The 26,878-nt window shown below is 40.9% G+C and overlaps 3 protein-coding genes and 1 pseudogene across 3 annotated transcripts in view; 2 read left to right on the forward strand and 2 right to left on the reverse strand.

Annotated features, from left to right (window-relative positions):
- Positions 1-282: 282 nt before the first annotated feature.
- On the reverse strand, positions 283-1,402 carry LOC109475687 (zinc finger protein 525-like). The gene has a single exon (XM_019776449.1). It carries the CDS (start codon positions 1,390-1,392, stop codon positions 283-285), a length of 1,110 nt encoding a protein of 369 aa, XP_019632008.1. The 5' UTR covers positions 1,393-1,402.
- A 3,757-nt stretch (positions 1,403-5,159) lies between these two features.
- On the forward strand, positions 5,160-7,269 carry LOC109475688 (zinc finger protein 271-like). The gene has a single exon (XM_019776450.1). The coding sequence runs from the start codon at positions 5,183-5,185 to the stop codon at positions 6,611-6,613; it is 1,431 nt and encodes a 476-aa protein (XP_019632009.1). The 5' UTR covers positions 5,160-5,182; the 3' UTR covers positions 6,614-7,269.
- A 1,566-nt stretch (positions 7,270-8,835) lies between these two features.
- Positions 8,836-21,243, reverse strand: LOC109475690 (annotated as a pseudogene).
- Positions 21,244-25,019: 3,776 nt separating this feature from the next.
- The window catches only part of LOC109475689 (laccase-2-like), a 12,708-nt gene continuing 10,849 nt past the window's right edge, over positions 25,020-26,878 (forward strand). The window contains exons 1-2 of the mRNA XM_019776451.1: positions 25,020-25,260; positions 26,461-26,608. Coding sequence (XP_019632010.1) covers positions 25,120-25,260; positions 26,461-26,608 — 289 coding nt within the window. The 5' untranslated portion in view covers positions 25,020-25,119. The remainder of the gene's footprint in view (positions 25,261-26,460; positions 26,609-26,878) is intronic.

Raw genomic sequence — 26,878 nt, forward strand, 5'->3', positions numbered from 1 at the left:
CCATGTCTTCCATCCATGAGTTTTTTCTTGTCTGGTTTCACATGATTCACCTTCTTGCACACAACAAATCGCCCACTAGAGTTTGCGCGTGTCTCTTGCAATGACCCAGGTGACTTAACAGTCTGCTGCACTCCTCACACTTAGAGTTTCTTCCCTGTTTGATTTAACTAGGCTCACATCTCAACTCCTCAGTCACACCTGTAGGGTTTCTCACAAGTGAGTCCGCATGTGTCCCCTTAGATTACACAGCACACTGAACTGCCTGATGCACTCCTCACACATTTAGGGTTTCTCACCTGTGTGAGTCCGCATGTGTTTCTTCAGATTACACAGCACACTGAACTGCCTGCTACAATCCTCACACCTGTAGGGTTTCTCCCCTGTGTGAGTCCGCATGTGTTTCTTCAGATTACCCAGCTCACTGAACTGCCTGCTGCACTCTTCACATTTGTAGGGTTTCTCCCCTGTGTGAGTCCGCATGTGTGTCTTTAACTGACCCAGCACACTGAACTGCCTGCTGCACTCATCACACCTGTAAGGTTTTTCACCTGTGTGAGTCCGCATGTGTGTCTTGAGATTACCCAGCTCTCTGAACTGCCTGCTGCACTCCCCACATCTGTAGGGTTTCTCCCCTGTGTGAGTCCGCATGTGTTTCTTCAGAGTTCCAAGCTCACTAAACTGCCTGCTGCACTCCTCACACCTGTAGGGTTTGTCCCTTGTGTGAGTCCGCATGTGCCTCTTCAGACTACCCAGCCGATTGAACTGCCTGTTACATTCCCCACACATATAGGGCTTCTCCCCAGTGTGAGTCCGCATGTGTGTCTTCAGAGCACTAAGACAACTGAAGTGCTTGGCACACTCCTCACACCTGTAGGGTTTCTCCCCAGTGTGAGTCCGCATGTGGGTCTTTAGACTTCCGAGCTGACTGAACTGCCTGACACACTCTTCACACATGTAGGGTTTCTCCCCAGTGTGAGTCCGCATGTGTGTCTTCAGAGCACTAAGACAGTTGAACTGCTTGCTACACTCCTCACACCTGTAGGGTTTCTCCCCTGTGTGAGTCCGCATGTGTCTCTTCAGATTACACAGCACACTGAACTGCTTGCTGCACTCCCCACACCTGTAGGGTTTCTCCCCAGTGTGAGTCCGCATGTGTGTCTTCAGAGCACTAAGACAACCAAACTGCTTGGCACACTCCTCACAGCTGAACACTTTCACAGCTTTGTCCTGCCTCCCTCCAGACTCCCCAGAGCTTTCTCCTTGCCAGCTGGAAACAGTGTTGGCAGAACCTCCTGCTGATCCTCCTTGCCAGGTGAAAACGGTGTTGGCAGAACCCCCTGCTGATCCTCTCATGACGTCCTCCAAACTTCCTTTGCTGCCTGTTGTTGCCATGACAATGAGAGCTGGATCAACAACAGAAACAAGCGATCTATAAAGCATGCTGTAATATATGTAGTTGAGCAGTGCTAATAATAAAAAATATAGTTGAGTTTTAAAGGGCATGTAAACAACTGCTCATCTGTAACAGTTACTTAACTAGCAAAATTGAAACCTCTTAGACACCATAAAAGACACACTAATAGTGAGCTGTCTTTACTGTATGTACAAAGGACATTATACAGAAGTATCATGTTGTATCATGTTGTTACTGATGCTATGCAGCTTGAGTAACATTGCAACAGTTAATGAACTGTCCCTTGGTCTTAAAATGCATCATGCAAGGGTGTGAACTTCGGCTTATTTGTGACGACTGTAGACGATCGTTTTGTATAAATCCTGGTATGGTTTTGCAATCCATACCTCAATTGCGTATGGATACTCAACTGCCAATGACAACGTCATCATCTCATGGCAAAAATATATACTAGTCTAGTATATATTTTTGCCATGAGATGATGACGTTGTCATTGGCAGTTGAGTATAGTAGTACTGAGTACTTTCTTTTTAAACCTCCTTCGTACTGTATAATATATTGTAGCAATTAAATATCTACCGGTATGTCAAAAGTTGTAGTGAGAGAGTTTTTACACCCTCCCACCATTGATGAACCGCCCCGTTGTTTTCACACTCTCCCGTCTGGCGTCAGGGCGGGATGGAATCCAGATGTGAGAATTTGTCGGGGCTCGCGTTGGGGTTTACTGTATACTCAGGATTACATTTGTCTGCGATTAAAACTTTTCTTATCGGCAACACCAGAATCCCTTCATAACAGTATCTTTGTTTACTCGGTTCGTAAAATTGAACAGGGGATTGCGGGACTAATTTGGCTCCTTTTCAAAGCGACACACAACATAATCTCGTAACCCCCTACTGACCCTCACTCTGTTTACGTTACCAACTTCCAGGCGGCAGCTCCTTACTTCTATTAACAATAATTTGGGAACCAAACATTCAAACGTAGAATCCACAAATTTCACAGACAATGTCACATCAACACTACGTCTTTTCTTTGCGCAGCTGCACCGAAACAAGGAGATTCAAAATGTTTGAATCTCCAGCACGGCCGAGATCACACGCACAAACGCACGCCGCCACACAAATATTATGAATCGTTGTTTGCCAACTCTAAACCTCTGAATACCAACTACACGCGGACTTTTCCTACCTGGAAGTTAGTTGATACACAGTCCGGGCCGAGTCGCCTGTTGAATCGCTGCAAAACTCCTCCAAAGACGGAAAACTGCTCAAGATGCCGCGTCCTTGCGGGACAGGAAGACGCGATGCCGTGACCCGGAAGTACTCCCAGGCAGAGGTCAAGTCTCGCTACCTGATTACCCAACAGATGTAGATGGTTACTCTCGAAGAAGATCCTAGGGTAACGTTACTTAAAGACAGTATCAAATTGACCAGGCTCTATCCATTGGTCACAGAGGGCCCAAGGCTTGATGGGCTGGCGACAAAAAAATCGCGATAATCTCAGATTCTGTATGCTCATACTTGAGATAGCCTCCTTTGAAGATTGTAAAAGAAATTGACCTGCAATTCCAGAAAAAGCTAGTTTTCTTCTTCTCAGACCCAAGAGCTATCTACCATCCAACATTCGTGACCCTGGCATGTCCAGATCGTGTGATTTTCTGCCAGATTCCTAGCCTTGCTTTGCTTCAAAGCCCGTACACATTTGTTGGGTAATCAGGTAACGAGACTTGACCTCTGGCTGCATGGGGAGTACTTCCGGGTCACGGCATCACGCCTTCCTGTCCCGCAACGACACGGCATCTTGAGCAGTTTTCCGTCTTTGGAGGAGTTTTGCAGTGATTCAACGGGCGACTCGGCCCGGACTGTGTATCAACTAGCTGCCAGGTAGGAAAAGTCCGCATGTAGTTGGCATTCAGAGGTTTGTAGAGTTGGCAAACAACGGTTCATAATATTTGTGTGACGGCTTGAGTTTGGACCAGACTGTGTGAGTGTGATCTCGGCCGTGCTGTTTATAATTCAGTCAAGAAGATTCAAACATTTTGAAGCTCCTTGTTTCGGTGCAGCTGCGTAAAGAAAAGACGTAGTGTGGATGTGGAATTATCTGAGAAATTTCTAGATTCTACGTTTGGTTTCCAAATTATTGTTTACAGAAGAAATAAGAAGCTGCTGACTGGAAGTTGAAAACGTAAACAGTGAGGATCGTTAGGGGGTTACGAGATTATGTTGTGTGTCGTGTATTGAATATGAACTATTCTCGCAATCAAGTGTTCAATTTTACGGACCGAATAAACGAATTCACTGTTATGAAGGGATTCTGGTGTTGGTGATGAGGAAAGCGTAAATCTAATAAGAATAAGCTAATCTTGAGTATACTGTAAACCCCTACGCTAGCCCCGACAAATTCTCACATCTGGATTCCATCCCGCCTGGACGCCAGACCGTCCATTAATGATCGGGTGTAAAAACTCTCTCATCCAAACATTTGACAAATGTTTGATAGCTACAGTATGCAGTACCAAGGAGGTTTAAAAAGAAAGTACTTAGTATTATTGGCAGTTGAGTATCCATACGCAATAGGTATGGGTACAAAAAATATACCTGGATTACAAAACGAACGCCTACAAATAGATGCATGTTAATAAGCGTAAGCAGAAGCCCTCACTCACTCACTCAGCTCATCATGCCCCTCCAGGGGGCGTAGCGCCTCTGCATACGGCCCTCCAGGTCGTCCGGTCTCTGGCTGCCACCCAGCCCAGACCCTTGCATGAAAAGCATAAAGGCTAAGGGACAGTTCACTAACCGTTGCAATGTTACCCTCAAAGAAGCTGCATAGCATCAGTAACAACATTAAGCAAACAGCTCACTATTTGCCCGTCTTTCATGGTGTATCAGGGGTTTCAGTTCGGCCAGTTGTTTTTTAGTAACTTTTACAGACGGTGAAGGTCGATAAACATTTGTTAACAATAACATGCACTACATTAGTAGACGCCGTCTCGATCAGACTGATCAAAACTCAACAGAAACGGGTCAATCCCAACAGATTTTATTTTGTTCCAGTAACGAGAGGTATGAGTGGTGGTAAACTCTTCGTGTAATAGGACAAAGGACAGTTTACCTAACGTTTGTCGGCCATTTCAATGCTTGGAAACTCGCTGTAGAGATGCACCCCAAAATGGCGTCGCACGGGACATGAGGGGTCATGACGTCATGATGACGTGTGGTGAATAAGCTCTATACGCAGTACTACTGTTTGATACGGACATGGATTTATGTTTATATGACTTTTGTACCTATGTTTATGTTCATGTTTATGTTTTGGTGTCTTATAAGCCCATATGGGCTGAACGACAAAAGTCGCAAGACAGGTAAATAAAAATTCATTCATTCAAAAATTCATTCATTTACTACTACTCCCCATGCAAAGTTCGGGTTTTGCTTTATTTTTGGCATTTTTTAACCTTTTTATCGGGGTTTTCTTTTTTGCACTGGTATTTTGGGGGTTTGGTAAAAAAAATCCAGTTTGTTTATTGAGATCTCCATTAGAATGGTAAATTCCATACTATTCTTCGTGGAGTCAAGTGCAATAAAGAAACCCCGCTAGAAAATAAAGAAACCCCGCTAGAAAAACTAAATTCAAAACACTCCAAATATAACCCTAAACCCAAACCTCTCCTTGGAGAGTAAGTACTACCGGGTAACATATTGCAGCATGTTTTATAGATGGCTTGTTCCATTTTTTACAGAGGTTGATTCAGCTCTCGTTGACATGGCAACAACAGATAGCACAGCAGGCTTGGATGACGTCAAGAGTGGATCAGCAGGGGGTTCTGCCAACACTGTTTCCACCTGGCGAGGAGGAAGCTGTGAGAAGTTTGGAGAGGAAACCGGGAGGCAGGACAAAGGTGTGAAAGTGTTCAGGTGTGAGGAGTGTGACAAGCAGTTTGGTTGTCTTAGTGCTCTGAAGACACACATGCGGACTCACAACGGGGAGAAACCCTACAGGTGTGGGGAGTGCAGCAAGCAGTTCAGTGTGCTGTGTAATCTGAAGAGACACATGCGGAATCACACAGGTGAGAAACCCTACATGTGTGGGGAGTGCAGCAGGCAGTTCAGTCAGCTGGAGCATCTGAAGACTCACATGCAGACTCACACAGGTGAGAAATCCTACATGTGTGGGGAGTGCAGCAAGCAGTTCGGAATGCTGGGTGATCTAAAGAAGCACATCAGAACTCATACTGGTGAGAAACCCTGCAGATGTGAGGAGTGCGGCAGGCAGTTTAGTCAGCTGAGTAATCTGAAGACTCACATGCGGACTCATACAGGAGAGAAGCCCCACAAGTGTGAGAAGTGCAGCAGGCAGTTCAGTCAGCTTGGTAATCTAAAAAAGCACATTCGAACTCACATTGGGGATTACAGATTTACAGAGGTTAATCCAGCTCTCGTAGACATGGCAACAACAGATAGCACAGCAGGCTTGGATGACGTCAAGAGTGGATCAGCAGGGGGTTCTGCCAACACTGTTTCCACCTGGCAAGGAGGAAGCTGTGAGGAGTTTGGAGAGGAAACCGGGAGGCAGGACAAAGGTGTGAAAGTGTTCAGGTGTGAGGAGTGTGCCAAGCTGTTTGGTTGTCTTAGTGCTCTGAAGACACACATGCGGACTCACACTGGGGAGAAACCCTACAGGTGTGGGGAGTGCAGCAGGCAGTTCAGTGTGCTGTGTAATCTGAAGAGACACATGCGGACTCACACAGGTGAGAAACCCTACATGTGTGGGGAGTGCAGCAGGCAGTTCAGTGTGCTGTGTAATCTGAAGAGACACATGCGGACTCACACAGGTGAGAAACCCTACATGTGCGGGGAGTGCAGCAGGCAGTTCAGTGTGCTGTGTAATCTGAAGACTCACATGCAGACTCACACAGGTGAGAAATCCTACATGTGTGGGGAGTGCAGCAAGCAGTTCGGAATGCTGGGTGATCTAAAGAAGCACATCAGAACTCATACTGGTGAGAAACCCTACAGATGTGAGGAGTGCGGCAGGCAGTTTAGTCAGCTGAGTAATCTGAAGACTCACATGCGGACTCACACTGGGGAGAAACCATACAGGTGTGGGGAGTGCAGCAGGCAGTTCAGTCAGCTGGGTAATCTAAAAATGCACATCCGAACTCACATTGGGGAGAAACCCTGCAAGTGTGAATAGTGCAGTAGGCATTTTACTGATCTTGGGACTCACACATGCGGAAAAAACACATGCGGACGCACACCGAGGAGAAACCCTACATGTATGAGGAGTCCGGCAGGCAGTTCAGTTAGCTGTTTAGTTTCAAGAGGCACATGCAAACACACAAAGGAGCAACCCTAAAGGAGTGAAGACTGTGGGATGCTTTTTAGGGCCAAAAATTATGATAAAAAGTTTGATGCGTATTATGAAAACTTTTTAGTGTAAGATATACCAAAGACACTGCATGGAGGCTGTGGGATGATGTTTAGGGCCACAAGTTATAAAACTTTTTGACGCATAATCTGAGAACCTTTTAGTACAAGATGTGCAAAGAACCTGCATGGAGGCAAGAAAGCCAACAGGATCGATGTTCACTAGAAGACTATCACTAGTATGATAGTAGTACCACACTATCAGTTATCGCAAGTTGTTTGGTTTAGAATATCTCTTTTATTCCTGCATTTTTAAAAGGGAGTATCAGATGATCGGTTTGGATTGTATACATAACTTATTCGTGGTATGTATTGTTCATTGCCTTATGTATTGTTGCCTTTATTTTTGCATATTATATAATCACTTTGTTTTGAAAACATTTCTTCTGTTGTAGTGGATATATATATTACACAGTCGCCTTATTCACGTCATCTTTTTTTATTTCTTTGTTGTTGTTGTTAGTTCAGTTATTTATCAAATTGACTATCCTTTCGTTGTTAGTACACATAGACATTTATGTTTTCTTGGAAATCCATAACAAAATATAACTTAATATGTTGTACAACACCCACGGTTTTGTTCTCATGAGTTACTTTTCTTACATTGTTGTTCGGTTGGGTTAGCCTACCTAATTCTTCTGTTGTTATTTTTATCGCATTAACTTTGATGGTATATTTAGACGAAGTACGTAGTCAGTAACTAACATCGGGAAGTGATTGTACACTTGAGTTAGCACTAGGTTTGTAGGGATGTACAAGTTTCGATTTCCAGTTAAAGTTTTCTTGATGAAGTCTGTACTCATATTATATCTTTTTATTACTCTACTTTCAACTCAGTATTTTGTATTTTATTGCAGAGGATAGTCATCCGTAGATTGAAAGTATCAGGGTCTGAGGCATTACCACTGATTGCCATGACCTCACAGCAAGTGGACCTAGCAATATTGTGTTTCCTGTTTCCAGACCGTCCCTCAAAAAAAAAAAAAAAACATTCCGACCCTAGCCTTTTTTTTGTCTTCATGTTATGAACTAAGTTAACAATCTAGAACGTTGTTTTTAATTGATTACCATGCCAATATATATTTTTCATGACCTAAAACAAAGGTGACTACTTATTACTTTTGGGGGTAATCAGGTAATGTAGAATCATGATATTGCTCGGTTGGGTTAAGGCAGCCTATGGCCAACTATAATTAGTATTTCATACATATGGCTGTAACTTTTGATAGCTTGGTCGCATCACAACTTAACTTCACACAGTTCTAGTAGTACTTGAAACACATTGAATAAAGGTTATTTTGTTTTTACTACTTCTGAATTTTTGGGTTAAAAATCAACATTTTGGTTAAAGAAAAGCTGTTTACTTCATGGCTTTACGCCCAAGCGGTAACAACACCTTTCATCATGATATTTTGCAAGTAGAAAGCCAACCCCCTATTTATTATTTTTGTCCGAGGCTATTTTGTTTTAAATGACAGTTACATTGTTTTTTTGGGCCAAAAACGACAGAAACGGCTATTTTTCTGTCATTTTTTGTTAAATAATCGCCACAGTTAAAAAATTTCGACTTATATGCAAAATAGCCTCGGACAATTTTGATAAAAAAGTGATAATACGTAAACATGGATTACTCTAAAGATGAATTATGTTGTTTTCAGCTAAGCGTAAAGCCGTTTAAGTCATACTCCGTGAATAAAATGCGTAACAACGCGGGTTTACAGGGGAAACATACAAATGACCGCCGGTAACCCCGAATTCGAACACACGTTCTATTCGAATGACGTCATATCGAACATGGTGGAACATGATTCGGGTTCGAAACATGTTTGTGGCAATCGTGCAGACACACGGCGGAACTCGAACATGAATATCAGCCTAGGCCGCCTTAACCCAACCGAGTTGGTCAGGTAGTCCCCTTGTGGGCGAAGCAACACTATTTCCCAGTAAAGTCGCCTGGCATGGTCTATCTATAACACAGGTCTAAATCATTAATGTGCCAAATAGTCAAACCATTGATGTATCACTTACGTTGTCGAAGTAACAATCAATGCCCTCAGGTGCGGCTTTCTTGAGTTCTTCGTCCAGAGAACAAGTCTTGTAGTTGAAGGCGTAGTCAAAACCGAGTTCACGTAGCCAGGTGACCTTGTCATCAGTTCCTGCACAGCTGACCACCTTACATCCCTGTAACAAACGGATGTAGCATATTGAAAACGCTATGCATTTGTTTCTATATCCAAAAATGTTACACCAGAAAAGCAGTAAAGATTCATTATTATTCAATTTCCAAACGCTATTAAGAGTGGATTTTCTTTAGGGATAAATAAAAAAGTTGATTACTTTGATCTTGCCGATTTGTCCCACCAAGTTCCCGACAGTCCCCGCGGCGGCATTCACGAGAAGGGTTTCTCCTTCCTTTGGCTGGCAGATGTCAAGAAGTCCGAAGTACGCCGTCATTCTAAACAAAAACAAATTATATACGGATGTATGGTTGTGCAAGAAAGAAATGAGATAATAAAAGGAAGAGATAAGAACATGGGTGATAGAGGAAAAAGGAAACAAAAGGGAAAAAAGGATTTAAGACGAACAAATTTGAGTGAGGGAGACATGGCTCATTTTGTGTCCCGAACCATGTGTTGTCCCAAACTGTGCCTGGGGCAAATCTAGACTGCCCAGAACCGTGCTTGACCTTGTGAAATTGTAGTTCTGGAGACACGAGGGCGTTGTCCCGTTTCGTGCTCCGGGGAGGAATCTTTTCTGCTATTTATATTTCAGTCCATACCATGGTATGGATGAAATATATTGTGTTCCCTCATGTTTCTCCTTCTCCTCCTCCTTTTCCTTCTCCTCCTGCCAAACAGTCAAAGGGATTCAACTCCGCCATCATTTAGCCAAATGACCTGAAATTTGGCATGGAGGTAGAGTGGGCAAATAACCCCAGACGTTTTTTTTTCATTTTTTTGAAATATGCCTTTGAAAAATTTTTATGAAGGTTTTTTGGAGCATTTTTCGACAAAAAATTGATTTTTGGATCCTGAGCCCTGGTATTACAACCAAATGATATGACATTCGGTATAAGGGTACCTTGAACATGTGTCTACAGAATAGCAGTCATGTATTTGGCATACACCACTTCCAAATGACTCATTTGGGGGACTTTAATGGCTATTTTCAGCAAAAAAAGGGCCAAAAGTGCTGTACCCGTTCCATGTTCTATCTAAAGAATGGCCGGTTCCATCCATGGAACACGTGTTCTATTGCCGGTTACCTGAGGTCACATTGCACCTAAGTGGTGCGTAATGACTCACACATTCAATTTTATGTGCCTAAGACCTTCAAAATGTATCAAATCTCATCATTGTTAGTTTTTGCATACCTCTTATAAGATTAGTAAAGCTTTCGAGATTCAAAGTACTTGTTGTTGCATCTTTGTTCTCATATAGCTACTATTTAATTCATTTATTTGAGAACCTTTGCCAGTTTTGCACTGGGGTAAGTTTGGAATAGTCCACGTTTGCGTGGGAGGGAGATGGACTGAAATATGCTGTATTTGCTCCCAAGCAAATGTCGGCCTTTCTAGTGTTTAGATGCTTTAGGCCGCTTAAGTGCATCGTACATTTCACGCTGGTCTTAGATGATTTAAACTTATATTCAGTGTCACAGTCAATGACTTGTATCATTTTCACGGTAATGTTTGACCCATCAAAGACGGTTAGATAATCGCGAACACTTTTCTTGATACAGCACTTGGTATATCCAAGAAATTAGTATAGCCGATCTGCCAACACAGTCGTGAATACAACACTATGCTTATGAGTCACGGTTCTATATAGAAGGCGATAAGAGGCGGACAAAGAAAGAAGACAGAAATTAAAAAAAAAACGTTTTGAAGGGAAAATGAAGGGCTAAAACAGGAAAGGTTAAAACAGAAATGATTTTAGAAACGATGAGAAACATTGCGGGTCATAAATCATTTCTTACCCCGGCATACCGGTAACCCCCAATAGGAGCCCAAGCGACAGCTCCTTCGGATAGTCAGCGGGAACCGCACGAAGCTGCCCGGTGGGGAGTGGATGTTTCTCGTCCTCGTGTACGACACCGTGCGTGCGCCAACCGTACCCGGCCAGAACTGTGGCTCCCACGGGGTACCTGGTGCTTTTTGACTCGATCACCCTGTACAGAATGAAACATACAGTACAGCGTTCAACGATTAAAAGACATTCAGCAAATGAGATGCACGCAATGTTACTCGAATTGAAACTGGATAGGATTTCAAAACTCTCAGACGTTTGAAAGCATCAACCAATTTTCATCAGTCAATGGCAAAAAGTGGTAAATGTTCTGAAACGTCTAGTAGTTTTACCCAGTTATTTAACCCTCAAACACCCGATCTTTTTTGTGACATTAATGCCCGAACGGGGTCCAAATGGACCCCATTTGGTTTCCTTTCAAATTTATATTCCTTTTTGCATCCTTTCAGTGACCTTTGCACATATATTGGTTAAACATATTAAGACGTTTATTTTGGCATGATTAAGTGTTTAAAAATTCCAGCTCATTATCATAATTTATGCAAAAAAGATGAGGCCTGCAGGCATGAACATGGGGTTGACCTTTGACCCCATATGATTGTCAAATTGTCAAACCTCTGAAAACGTGATGAAATAATTCCTGAGGTTGAGGTTACTTGGCAAACTGCATAATATTCAAGCAATAATGATTCCTTGAAGACATATTGAGGACATCCGAACAATTTTGTGTGTAGGAAAGTGCAAATCTGGGGTCTGGGGTCCGTTACGTAATACTACCGTTGTTATTTTTACAGATTTCAAAAAAAATCAGCATTACCTACCGCATACTATTCACTCCAATCTAAGCTACAAAGTTTCTATCACTACAGTATAACAGAATCATCTTCTCGATTGAGACCTACCGACCGACTACCTCGCCAATCATTGTATCTCCTTCCTTAAGGGAACGTCCGAAGATCCTGTGTTGAAAAACAAGAAAGTATATATATCAAATTAAAAACAGCAGTGTAAGTTTTCAAGCCTTCCTGGAATACATATAGGGATACAGATAGTAGGATTCAGCAAAAAAGAAAACTAATTCACGAGGAGAATTAATCCGCAATAGGGTCATTTTCCCTTCAGAGCTAAACCCCCTTTGAATAATTATTCTCCCTATTTGGCTAAGTTATTGTTTTTCAACCCGCGTTGTTAGTTCTGTAAATACATTAAAAAACCGTTTACCCACTATATCATAAACCAATAGAAATTCCATGCACTTAAATGCTTGTAGTTCTGCTTACCTCATATATGGGTCAACAGAGATGAACAGGGTTTCAGAGAGGAACTCTGAAACGAGAATATCACGTACGTAATGTAGCGATTTAAAACAGACAGGACGATTTGTGACAGACAGAAATGTTAAATGTACATCATGTCAATACGCCAATTACGTCCATCTTAATGTAGCAAGAGCTTCTGGAAATAGACTACTATAATTGTAATGATCACATTGTCATTCTTCCCATACCCTGTACAATATACAACTGTCGAGCAATAAAGATCTTCATTCATTATCATCATTCATATTGATACTGATCTCCTTTAAGAAATCCGAAATTGTAAATCGTATACACTTTAACATCAGTCTCTAAAATTAGACGATCAAACTGCGTATTGTACCGGTGTGTCGAATATTTTATTTCAACACTTTAGAGACACAGAATGAAAAGACGCAGTCGGCATCATCTTAACCAGAATAGCTATTCTAATGCCAAAATCGTAAAGAAATTCGAAAAACTCACACTAAACTACAGAAACATATCTCCTGCCTCAGAGGTAACTAGATGCAATTCAGTCGCTTGATTATATTTCATGCACAGTATGGACTAAATACAAAAGTGCTTATAGCTATTGCATAAACATAACTAAATAGAGGGGAGGCTGATAGTAACTTGCTACATAGCGTATCTTGCTTATTGTTGTTATGCTCCAAAACATTTACAACAAAACCAACCATGTAGAATGTTGTAATTTTGTAGTATTTATTAAAATATCGCCGTTCCACTTGATCTCTAGGTCCCCGACCACTTCAAAGTTAGTACAACAAAATAGGGTCAAGTGATCATAAATAGTTTACTCTAAACATGGATATGTACTCGTAACGGCCGCCATGGCAGTTCAAATTTTATAGTGTTTTTTTAAGACGGAAGTCAACAAAAATTTAGTTTGCGGATTATTCTAAGGTTTCAAAGGGAAACCTAAAAATACCGTGACCCCTGAAAACGGGACTAAGAGAAAGAACCAACTCTTGCTGGGCGAAATTGTTCTAATTCAATAGAGTTTCCACGGCTCTGGGATTAGCAGCATGAATAAACAGCGCGCCATTGTTATTCTAATCTAGGACAGAATTTGCCAAAAGCAGTTACTCAAGCAACTGGATATGCTTTTGGAAACGGTCCAGTTGCTTGAGTAACTGCTTTTTGGCGTATCGTATTACCTGGATGTCTAACCTTCGTATTTAGGACAGGATTATCCAGATTTTTCTCCATTGTACCGTGTAGAGTACTTTTATCTTACAAAGTTGGTATAATTTTTAATGCTACCTTCGTCTATGTAGTGACCCTGCTAAAACGTTAGCTTCCTAATATTCCATAGCTCAGGCTTTGGCACTTGTGTGAAAACGGTATTAGGTAGGTTTGTATCAAAACATTTACGCATGAGTAAACGGTTTGTTGACATCAGCCTATTTGTTTTCAACAAGACTTTATTCGATTGACCTTACATTGAAGTAATCTAATCCATGACAATAAATACTTCAAATATAGAGTTTATGAAATTGATAACATTTACAAAGCAAAATAATGTTTAGCTTCATATTTTAGTCTAACAAACTACTGATCTGTTTTCACAAATAAATTACTTCATATTTTCTGCCCTGCAACTTGCAACACAGTGTAATCTTACACACCTTCAATTCAAGTGCGTAATATGCCACAGTCTACAATGTTAACACCCGTCTGGTCCAGGTCATTGATTTAATGTGTTTGAAACAACAGAAAAAGGAATAGAGCAAAAACAATACGCATTCCTTCTGCGAGAGGTGAAACTAGTGTGTAAGGTTTACACACTTGTGTAACTAAAGGCTCGGACGTATTTGCACTGCCGAATGCTGCCCTAAGTTTGACCCTAGAAACAGGGAAACGCAGAGTGCACTTATGCCTAACAACACATACCAATTGCGCCATGTTGGATCACAAACTAACTTTCAGTGTATGTCTAAACACACCGACATTCTGTTGCGACTAATCTACAAACATTACCAATAGCTTTTCAGATTATAATAATTTTTACGTCAGGAAAAAGCCATTGAGGTTTAACTGACATTATTTCAATGACTCACCTCCATTTTTCAGTTCTGGCGTGTCCTCTTCTACCAGCTGAAAGTCGGTCAGCTTCGGGAGTCCGTCGAATTTAGCAGCGATGACAAACTTCTTAGCTTTCACCATGTTTGAAATTGACCTTAGAATGTTACCAACTTTAGGGTGGAGATAAAATATGAGCGTAACCTAGTTGTATGTCCTACTTACACAGCAGCCTTGACCGACATCCGGTGTGACTTAGCGAAAATTCTGCAGTCCGTAGCGCATGCTCAGACAAGGGACCGTTCACTGTTAGGCTGAGGAAGAAGCGGAGGGAGGGCTGGGTAACAAAAATAAAGCCTGGGGGTGTCCGAGATTTTTTGTTTATTTTACAATTCTGTGATTTACTTGTCAAACATTTACAGACCTGGGAAACGTTATGTTTACTGAAAAATGTCCTTGTCGTCCACTTGTCTGGGGAACAGTCGAAGTAGTACAAGTTTCCAGTACAGTAAGTATAAGTTGACCACCCCCGGGTATTATTGGTTTCTTTCAGATCTTCGATAAGTAACCCCCTATACTATTGGTAAAGTCACGCCTGAGTTGCGTAGTACTTTTACGAGTACCGTACCGTCCGCTGCCTATCCATAGTTTATAAACTGACCGATATAAAAAAAAAAAACACAGAATAGAATGAAACAGATAACTGCTAGTCGCTTTTTTTCTATAATTAGGGTTACAATCAAACGAGTGTACTATCAAGGATGAACCGTTGATTTTGTTTAGCGAGAAAGGACGATGAAATCCAGTTGAGTTTATCATGGGGGATAAGGAACACGTCTTTTTACCCAACCTAAAATACGCACCCCCACCCCAAAACGCTTAATATCGTGCGTTCCCTTGGTCGTGGCTGATTTAATCTGCCGTTTGTTCTACATGTAAGCACAGGTATGCATTGTTCAGCCGGGGGCCCCGTAGACAATGGTGAAGTCTTAAAAACAACTTACTAGACCTGTATCTGATGCTTCAGGCAAATTTTGTGCACTACGACATTAGCACGACAGAGAGGTCATGACACCCCTCTAACAAGCGTGAATCACGATTAGGCCATGTTGATTTGATTCTTTGGATGACATCATCTGGGAACCCCAAACCTGACGCGAGCGTGCAAAAAAAAAAGGTTTGCAAAAACGCTGTCTGTATTAAAAAATATTCAAATAACTGTTACACTATATGCACTGCACAACACACCTATGTTTATGCGCGTGCGCACATCTCTGACTATGCGTAAAATTTGTACACATGAAAAAAGAGACGGGACCTTACCTCACTGTTTTTAGTGTGCTTAAGGCCACACCAATTTAATTTGTTGTTTCTCGGATTTCTTCAGACAAAAAAAAATATATAGCGACAGTGAAGGAAAAAAACAAAACAAAAAAAAACAAGGCACCCCATGAAGGCCGGAAATGATACGATATCAGCAATCAGGCTGGTGTGTTGACTTCATAGATTTTGAACTTTAGTAGAACGAAGATACGTTGTTACATTGAAAAAGCTCTTCAACTATTGATAAAAAACTGACAAATATGTCTATGAGCATTTTCAGCTGATTCAGGACCTAAAATATGTTTCTTGGCAAATCAGAAAAAAATGGACAGGGCGAACTCGAGAAACAACAAATTAAATTGGTGTGGCCTAAAGAATGAATTTTGTACGTAGCGATGGTACAAATTTCAAAATATTAACATTTGAAAATTATAAACTTGCATGTGGAGCTATTGGGGTCAACTAGACATGAATAAGGAGACCATAATATACTACATAAATAATCCATAAACCGCTGAAAATTTCGAATGAGGGGTGAGGTGCACCTAGGAACAAAGGCTTGTGAGGAGGTTTGCTAAAACAATGCGAAAGAAAAACTACTCGGGCCAATCAAAAATTATTAATCAAAACAAACGCTTCTTATGATACAAAAAATCTATTTTACAACACCACCTTTTCTGAATTAATTTTATCAAAATTAGGTCAACGTTATCTCTTATTATTACTAGTAGTTAAAAGTTATTGCTGCAAGTATTCAAATATTTTACATTTTGCTTAATCATCAGAACTATGAATGAAAAAAAATCTTGATTTTTCTCGATGATCTATTATCCACATAATCATTTGGAAAACTATGAAAAGACTTGTTTCTAACGCTTCTAAATGAACCAAAGATGTATGAATGGACACGTGGAACTGAAGAATGGCAACAGATAACAACAAATACATTTGATTATTTGTTTGAACAATTACAAGATAAGATACTTAGAGAAAAAATGAGCTGTTAAAGAAGAGATATTTATATTCTAATAAGATACAGCTATCGGAATTAATAGAAATGCAAAAACAGCAGTAGATTGTGTTGGTCATATGTTGTAACCGGTTTTATACATTGATAAAATTACAAATCCTAAAAATATATTCAGTCTGTTCATGGTTATATTCAAAAGCAGTTAAAAGTAAAAAAAAAATCTAAATCCAAGATTAAAGATATTTTGAACAACTAAACATTAATCTACATTTTGTTCCGACTTTTTAAGGCAGGATCTCTTGTTTTCTCTTTCCCTTCAAGCTTGACGTTGGAGATGTTATGTCTTGTTTACGTTTTTGATGATCTATGGTTTAAAAATACAACAAGATGTTATTGATACAACAATTAAAATCACATTAAACTACCAAATCGGGTATTCTGAGTCATTTATCTGGCTGTGCACGCTTCATATTAGTATAATTATAAGCGCAATTCTAACCGTTTACCAGTGCCTGAGGAAAATATTATAAATGAGCTATTTCTATTGATTCATCGTTTTGCTGTATTACATTTCTTTGGTTGATAACAGAATGACATAACCAATTTATAGGTTTGAACAGAAACAAAGGGGGAGAGGAAGAAAAACATGCTACTGGAAAACGTATGGACATTGTCACCTTTGGCCACAAAAAGGTCTTCATTTTGCACAGACGCTTTAAAAGATTTAGGGAGAAACTGTTGCTGCTACCATCCATCTTTTGGTCCCGGTGTGCATCGGACATAGTTTGGACCCAAAATATCTTACAAATTAGGCTCTTGTTTTTTGTGTATAATACGTTTCTTACCTTTTAAAACCACTGCTTCCTTTACGTCTGTGGCGAAGTATTCGGCTCGGCAGAGAAGTTGAATCGTGCGCCTCGAAACTTGTCTGCTTTCCTGCCGGTCGTTGTAGTAACATTTCCTGTCTGTTTTTCATTCTCTTCTGTAGTAAAGGTGAAAAACAAAATATAACAATTTTGACCAGAAATGTCAGTATTTATGATAACCTGCGGAAGGATGGATGAAAGTTCTAATACATTGTGATATGAACTCCAGTGTAAACATCCACATGAAAATAAAAACTAAGCAGGAAACTAGCAACTAATTAAACCTCAAAATACATGTATCATCTCAATTACCGTTGCTAAAATAATGAATAACCTTTCGTCAATAGAGACTTAAGAAGTAAAGTTTACTTATCCGTAAACATAAAATTCTTCCACTGAATTAACTTTTCTTTTAAAACAAGATATAAGAAAAATTAATCATAGTTGAATTAGACTATTCTAAAAGGAGTAAAGAGACTCGGCAGCTAACAAAGGTTTGGAGGCCAGATTAGTTTTAGAGTTCCATCGTCCCTTACCATCAGAACTGACAGTGTCCCACCCGGCAGACCCCAGACCGGAATCCGAGCTGGTCTGTCTCGGTCGGTACTCAGAAGCCACAACTCGCTGCAGCTGTGGTGACTTGGCGGGAGTTGTAAATGCACCAGGTGGGGGGACCTCCACCAAACTAGCGCTGTCTGACATCTGGCAGTCAGGCATGGTCTCCTCCACGCTAGGTTGGCCATACATGTTCGTACCTAGTTAGTAAAAGTAGTAGAAGACTTTTATTTATTCATTTTATGTGCAACCCGTGTTGACCCACGGCTGACACATGGCAGCTATGGGGCTGGTAAGGTAAGTAAGGTGAGGTTATATACATAATTGAAATTCATGGAAGCTTTGAGGCTGAATTCTTGATTTTTCTAACTTATTCAAATTCACAACCTGTGAACTTCAAAACACACATTGATATCGGTAAAAAATTTAACACATGTACAATAAACTCGGAATGTAAAAAAAATACAGATAAATCAATAGGCTTTCATTGGTCATGAAAAAGATTGGGCTCTTAGTACGTTTTTTAATTTGACATTTGAAAGAGTCAAGTGAGCCTTACTGTAACCTATAATTTAACACTTTGTATTGTCAATGCGCTAAGATTTCGGATAAAAACTGCATTTTTTATATGTTGAATCGAATTAACTTACCGGTCTCGCTTTCCTCCGCTATCGTCACCTGGACGGGTGGGACATCCGGGGTCTTCACCGAAATGGCGAGACTAATCTCCAAAGTTTGCCCGGAAGTGACGTACTCAGGCAAGAATGTCTCCATGAGGATCCGCTGGTAACTTCCGTCACGGCACATCTGCAGCAGCTTCTGCGCAGCCGCGGGAGTTTCCACCTGAAGGTCCGGTAAAACAATCTATAGTCAACTATAGTGGTTATTTTACATATTAATTGTACAATGTTAAAATAAATGTGTTTTTGGTTCGGTGTCATCAATTTATCTTATGGCTAACAAACCGGTCAGGTCAAAGAAATACGTTCGTTTACTATGTAGCAACCATGCTAGTTGGCACATATAATAAGTCTTAGAATTAGAATTAAACCCAAAATGTATACATATTTAATTAACTCTTGTCCTCCGGAGCACAGCAATTGTTGTTCTGCATAAACAGTGTCAACTATATAGCACCCTGTATAGGTACGATTTGGGGGTATTTCTCGTGCAACACATCACAACGCAGCGAATTTAAACGCAACGAATGCGGAAGTAACTATGCCACTGCAGGGCAAAAAAAAGTGACAGGAATGCCAGCAGGACAAGGATTAAAAATCAGATAGTACATAGTGCATTTTCCTATTAGAATACTAAATTCCCATCTCCTATCTATAACTTCTTATCTTCATAGTTACATTTTCTTTAATTTAAAACTTTCTAGAAAACGCATTATACAATGATGTGGAACATGTGTAATACCTACGTGTATGTTGAGGAATATGCAGCCCCGTCCGACCTCCATGATGGTGCTGGGCACGTCCTGTTCGCGCATCCTCCTGACGTAGTCCCGGCGGTACGACTCGTCACCCAGCCGCCGGAACATCAGCTCCTCTCCCGCCGGGTCATGCACCGTCAACAGCGTCGCTATGAAGTCTAGGAGACAGTATAATGTTTCAAACATAACAAGGACAGCGTGACGCTGTACTCAAGCTTATGACTGATATTAACAGCGCCACACAGCAAAAAAGTACTATTAACATTTAAAAACACAAAGTTGACATATCTGTGCGCCGTTGTCGCACCACCCAAAATGTTAAAGCGGACAAAGTTATTTAAAAGATTACATGTTAACCTCCTATATCTCGTGTTTCCGCCAATCAGAGCTAGGGGGAGAATTTAGGCCCATTAACATATACGTAGTATATTGACTTCTATATCTAATTGACTGTTAGAAACAGTCAAGCAGAGCTAGAAGCGCTTGGTATCTCCAATGTAAACCTGAGTGAGTTGCATCGTTTTAACGTTGTACATAGAGGGTAAAAATGTGGAGCCTCTAAGAATAAAGTGCAGTTAAGCATTATCCGACATATTATTAAGGTTAACAAGATGACCGAGTAAATCTGCAAGATTGCCAAAAAGCTCCGATCTCTGGTCCCTATAATGTGATTATGTTTTAAGTTCAAACTTAGAAAAAAGATAAAATGTATTCTCAGCTAGTTCTTTGGACCAATCACTCTGGTTTTCCTCAGTAGACTGACCTAGTGAGACATGTCACTTGGCTTCTCTGAAGCCTGATGTCAACCATGAATCAAAGGTATCTGTTAAATGATGTCGGCCCCCGTTGCGGTTGTGTGAAGGGTGATTGGCCCCGATGTAAGTCTAACTGGGTCAGTCTACCAGAGTGACTAGTCAAATGCTTTAGGGGAGAACATTTAGCTTTTTTTTGTTAAAACAAAATTGTTTTTTTTTACTTTAATCATGTAACTGCCAACACATATAAACTGTGCATGATATAATGAGATTAATAATCATTGTTGTAATTTGTTTTTACCCTCTGAAAGTGGAACCATCCTCTTGTCAGTCTCAGCTTTAGTAACGTCCATGCTGTTGTTAGACCCAATCTGCACGTTAGTTGCAGGTCCTGTTATCTGCACAGTGATGTAGTTGATGATGTGCTGAGTGGAGTCACTGGAGCTGGATTTGCGGAAAACTGTGGGACTGGGAGAGGTCTGGCCCTGGGGCGCCTGGTCAAAGTCGTAGCCACTGGTCGGGCGACTGGAGCTTTCTGTGCCAAAAGAGGTAAAAGAAACTGTTACTATTACACGTTTAATGTTTTCTCTAGACAAAAAACATTCTTTGAGATAAATATCAAGGTAACTTCGTTTTTGCAACAGTGCAAGACAGCAGTGACCACTTCCTTGGCGTAACCTTAAGTTTGAACAGTTGTTTTAATGGCAACAAGATGATCTTGTGGTTGGAGTCGTTGACTCAAAATCTGAAGGTTTTGGGTTCAAATCCCTTGAAGGCACCAGTTTTGTGCCCTTAAGAAGAAACTTTACACCTAACCCCTCACTCGAGGCCTAGTGATCGTGTTAGTAGTCGAAAACTTTGTTCTCCACGTTGGGATGTTGAAGAAGTTATAGTCTTTTGTTATATTATTTCTACCACAATAAAAGGTAAAACCCGATAAAGTAATGCTAACAAAACAATTCTTTTCGCTTCTTATTAAATCTAGATATTACAAGTTGTTTACCGGTTGCGTATCCAGATTCCAAAGAAGATGTCCGTTCCTTCCCGGCAAGCTTCGAATTCATGGCCGCCAAAGCGGCAGGCAGGTCAAGATCTTTCGAGTTCCGCTTGGAAACGTCTGAATGTGCTAATATGAATAAAAAAAACAATTTTGCCTCAAGTTGAAGCACTTGAACTTTGCAATACGTAGTCAAAAGTTGTTTTATCAAACGATGTAATATAAATTACATATTTTACTTTTCAAATAAAAATTAGAAAATAATGAAGTATCATTTTAATTGTTGGATAAATGTAACGTAGGCATTACCCTTACCGACAAAGGCGCTTTCATTCCCTGTCTCGTTTTCCGTCGACATCTTCTTCTATAAGATCTTCCAAACTCTGGAACACGGTCTATGTTGTGAACAAATTTTGAAAGAGACAATTTTGCATCTAATACCAGTCAAATTATTGATGCTTAGATTAGTTATCACTTCAATGAACGATAGGGGTATTGTTTTTTGTGTGTTTGTGTCTGTGTGTGTGTCTGTCTGTGTGCTTGTGTTTCCGCACATTTATATTCAGCATAACTTCAAAGCCTTTTTGGAATATGATGATATTAGGTATGTTGGTAGGAAGACAAAGGTCTGCTTCTTCTGACACAGGTCAAGGTAAAATGTGAGCTTCCTGATACTGCAGCAGGGTTTCCTTCCGGTTTTTGTATCTTTTGTCCTAAACATGCTATAGTCTTGGATTTTTGGTGACAATTGGCTTTTCCTGTTAGGAATAATGGTGTAGGCTTTCTCCCCCAATGAAGTTGTTCTAGAACCACAGGAGAATTTCTCATAATTTTTGTAATGCGATGATCAGTGACCCGTGCGACCGACCAGAACGAGGAAGATTTAGCCACAGTATAATTCAAGTTTCTCAGACAGACTCTCCTTGCCAAATATTCTTCCTTTTTCACCAAATTCTACGACCCGTAACCCGTAGGAGGCTACCATTTGCGTGCATACAACAATGTATTTCAAAAACACACAAACATGTGTACACGTTCCACCTCATACGTATATGTAAAAAAAATCCCCTTACGTCACTCATCATTCGTCACTTGTGGCAAAGATACTATGACAAGATGTAACTAAGACTGCAACATATTACTAAACCATTAATCTAATGTGGTTTAAAACGTATCTGCACCTAATACACCTGAAAGCTTTCAGAAACTCAGAAACTACGTACTAGTTAAACGCAAACAACGAGTTTTCGCGATCGAGCGAGAGAACAGGAAGTAACACTGTCGAATATATAAAGTTATTTCTGGCCCTCAAGACTATATGAATGATTATTAAGTTTATTGAATTATTGATTGTAACCTCCGATTTTATATTGACTAATCTAAATATAAACCTGAATATCCCTGCACATACCTTTAGTTGTAGCAGTAGTAACAGGTACGAGGCACTTCGGTGCTGCAACTCGGAAGAGTTCGGAAAGTTGTGGTGAATTCACGGGGGAGGGGCTGGGATTCCCCCTACGGAAATGACGTCACAACACCCACGTAGAAAGAGCTGGGTGCTAAGGCCTGATCTCTCTGTTTAAACTATAACACGGCTTGACAAACAAGAGCGACAAAACACGAAAAAAAATGTATGGGAGAATCTGCTTGATATTTAAATTGAGTACTTATTCTTTACACATTTTTTGACATCATTTTACGCTGGATGCATTTTAAAAACAAGGTACATATTAACTCTAAAAATCCAGTTTTGTCGCCCTGACACTGCATTGAATACCTTTAAAAACCTGTGACAAGACTTTGAAACGTACGAGTTAGCATGTGTATTTTAACATCATGGCGTGTGTTAAGACGTGGTTTTCTATGGCATATATATAATGTCGCTACGACATTTCACCGTCATTATGTCTGATCTACATACGTTCTCGTCGAAAGTATCAGGCGTTACCCTGTGACCTCACTGTTTATACATGGCTGTTTGGTGTACATGACTCACCTGAGCAGTCACCGAGTACATATGTTAGATTTTATACATGAGTTTGAAAGGCTTACTAGACAATTTTTTCTAGCAATGTAAAGAAATTCATAATCAGGATGTCCCTGTGCACATTGTACAGAATTGACAGTATTTCGTAACCAAGCTACCATTACATCCCCCCGTGATAATGAACGGAATATCCCCTTCGCGTGTAAAGGCACGCCTACCTATGCATATGACCTTTTACACCGTTTGTATTGTTTTTCATTGACCTGTGGCGAAATACAAAAGACTTAGTGTTATCTTACCACCGTGTCTCCTTTCGGGATAAACCAACCTTGGTAAGAGGGGGGGGGTGTTGGGGTTGATTTTCTGTCTTCTCAATAAAAGGAGGCGAGTTGACTTGTCACCGCAATTGATTCCGAGAACATGCTAACATTCTCCTTTTTTATATTGCTATCTGACCTTGTCAATTTTTTTTTCATCCACCCCTTCAATTTTAAGGTGGTTTGTTCCTTACTCGGTTACAAGGCAGCAGAGGTCAGACGAAGGTCATGTGTACATGGAGCGGGACCTGTCTATAAGTAACACAAGGTTTCGGACCGGAGTTTCCCTCCGTATTTCGAGCAATTTGACACCCTCAGCCCGACGGGCTGTCATTTCTGTACTAAACGCGGGTCGGAATGTTTCACTCTTTGGTGGAAGGGGTGCCGTGCCGCTTATCAATACACTTGATTGATATTTCTGCGCCCAATTTATTTAGGGGTAAATGAGGCACATCAAAGTACATTTTGAAAAAAGGGGTCATTTTTTTCGTCATTTTTAACCATGGCTGCATGGAAAAAACGAATTTTCCCAGGGTAACGGCTTAGTACTCGAAGAAGCTCAGAACCTAATGTTTCCAAAATTTGAATTTAATTAAAATCGATGCGATAAGTTTATCGCTATCTTCGATGGCCCGAACACACCCACAACGCACATAGAACGTACCATCCCGGCGGTCAGGCGAAAAGGCCACATAACCATCCGCGCGGACGAATACCAGGAAGTCTTAGCTGGACCACCAACATTACGCCACCTATAAAGGCTACAACTAACAGGCTTTTCAGAAAATACAAAGATATGTACACAGATATTACGATTTCAGGGATATCGGGGCCAAAACATACCATACAAAGTCACGTTTCCGGCGATTTACTGCGCACTTACTTAGACTCTGGTCAGAATTAAACTCCGACCCGGAACCATAACCCTGCTCGAATTCACACAGTTATTGGCGTTCATATTTTTCAATGGTTGTATATAATGTCCTTGGGTTGTCATGGTCCATGCAAGAACCCTGTATGTACCTAACAATGGCATTTTATAACAATTCGGGTAAAATTATTGTAGGTAGTCTCTTAGCAATTTTTGAAGCCGTCCAGGACGGTATAGGAAGGCGGAGCCCGATTCGCTCCCCTTCCACTAGCAACAGAACTGGGGACAGGGACACTCCTTACACACCCTCTAGCATCAATACCGAAGACACGGGCACAGGTGAACCTCTTACACACCCTCTATCGTCATTACTAAAGACACGGGTACTGGTGAACCTCTTGGACACCCTCTAGCTTAAATATTGAAGACACGGGCACTCATGAATCCCTTACACACCCTCGAGCTTCAGTACTGAATACACGGGCACTAAATAATAATCCCCTTACACACCCTCTAGCACTAGTACTGAAGACACGGACACTGATGAACCTCTTACACACCCTCTAGCGTCAGTAGTAAAGACACAGGCACTGTTAAGATTCTCAAACAACCGCCAGCTTGACGGAACATTGCGTACGACTTGTGTACCCCTTAACCCCTTTGACACCCTCGAAGTTTCGTTCGCGGAATCTTAGACCCAGAGTGGGCGTTTCACATTTACAAAGCAAGACTGTTTTTCCGTGGAACGAAACTAAGCCTTCAGCGATTGTAACTTTGTGGACAGACCGGTTTGAATCGTTACTCGCTCTTGAACGTATTGGTACCATGCCAGAAACCTTACCCGGCATGGTAATTTGGAGTCTTGGGGTATTGTGGGTGCTGTGTACTGTCGCCGTGGCGCAAGAGGCGTTCGTGAACTCAATCTCAGTCCCGGAACGCCAGGACCTGTACGAGTTCGACTGGACGGTAACGTTGTTTATGTCATAATCATAGGCAGTGTTAGTATTATAGTACCGTAAAGGAATTGTGTTGTATCCAGGACTGTGCTTTCCCAGAATCATACACAAGCACGATTCTGGATAGTCTTTATGTGTCCAGAACCCTGTCTGGGTAAATCTACGATCGTAGATAAGCGAAGACTATCAATGCAAAACAGTGCCTGTTATACTATCCCTAACACATTCATGTATACAGCTTGATAGGCACAGTTCTGCACAAAACACACTGATCAGGTGTACCTCAGACCAAACCATGCTAGTAAAACCAAGGTTATATATAGCGCTATCACAACCAGACGTATTGTAACAGTATTTATGTTAACCCTATAACCAGTATCCGTGACGTAATGATATGCCATAAGTCATGGCACGGAAAAAAACATGACGAAAGGGTTTGTAGGGTCCAGATTGGAGTTTACAGTCTGACTCATAATCTGCTGCGAATCAAAATTGGAGACTAACATGGCTAAAAGACATGAAAGATGGTTACTCTGTGTGGATACGGCTTTACTTTGAGCTCGATTCTCACTTCCGGGTATGCTACTGGGTTTAAAGTAATGACCCGCATGATACATTTTTGTTAAAAATATTAGAGATAAATACTTTTTTTAACCACCAACTTGATTTTACTTTTCATTTTGTTTTTGTCTTCCCGACAGTAGAATGCTTTTTCATGTCTAAAGTATATAGACATTCGGTTAATCGCGAATCCGACTTCCTCCATAAGATTGGAGGCATGGTTCTCTGGCTGTCTTACGGTGTGTGTATGTGGGGGTTTAAAGTATATAGACATTCGGTTAATCGCAAATCCGATTTCCTCCATAAAATTGGAGGTATGGTTCTTTGTCTTCCGGTGTGTATGTGTGTGTGTGTGGGGGGGGGGGAGTCTGCAGAATTTGCTGGACCCTATTGGGTTTAGTTGCCAACATATCACGTTCTTAGTTGTATCAATACCATCGCACAATACATACATGTAAACGTATTGTTAAAGCATTGTGTAGGTGTGTAGTAGAACTAGCTACATAACGCTACAATGAATGCCCGTTAGAATTTAGGTGACTGTTTAAAATTGAGACATGTGTGCCAGAGAGACATGTTTCGTCTGTACTCTATACTCTAATTTATTTACTATTCTATAACATAGTTTTTTTTTTTCTTGTTGCTGCAGGTGGAACACTGGGAGACGATGTTTCTGTATGACAAGTCGCGAGAGGCGGGGACACCCGTCATTATAGACAGTCAGACTGGTGCCTACAGTAAACGGACGTACAACGGTACAAGTCAGCGCTGTGAGCTGAGGGACATGACAGAGGAAGGTACAGTAAACTGTGTTGTATTATTTACAGCTATCACCATGGTAACTGATTATACCGCGGTATATCTTATCATCATATAGACAGAAGACGTCGACCAATCAGATGGCACCGTTCCCCTAAAAAAACAGGTCATTCATTCCCGCGGGTCCGGAGTCCATAACCGACGTTACCATTACATGACAGGGTTGTGTTGGCCATTTCAAGTTGTGTTTTTTTTTTTTTCATTTTTACACGTAATGGAATTAACCCTACCTAGACCGGGCTTTTTTT

This window comes from Branchiostoma belcheri, unplaced genomic scaffold (assembly GCF_001625305.1).
Source record: "Branchiostoma belcheri isolate BF01 breed outbred unplaced genomic scaffold, Haploidv18h27 scaffold341, whole genome shotgun sequence".
In the NCBI taxonomy this organism is placed as follows: domain Eukaryota; kingdom Metazoa; phylum Chordata; class Leptocardii; order Amphioxiformes; family Branchiostomatidae; genus Branchiostoma; species Branchiostoma belcheri.

Excerpts from the sequence above, each read along its gene's own strand:
- LOC109475687 (XM_019776449.1), bottom strand. The coding sequence starts at position 1,392 with ATGGCAACAACAGGCAGCAAAGGAAGTTTGGAGGACGTCATGAGAGGA.
- LOC109475688 (XM_019776450.1), top strand. The coding sequence starts at position 5,183 with ATGGCAACAACAGATAGCACAGCAGGCTTGGATGACGTCAAGAGTGGA.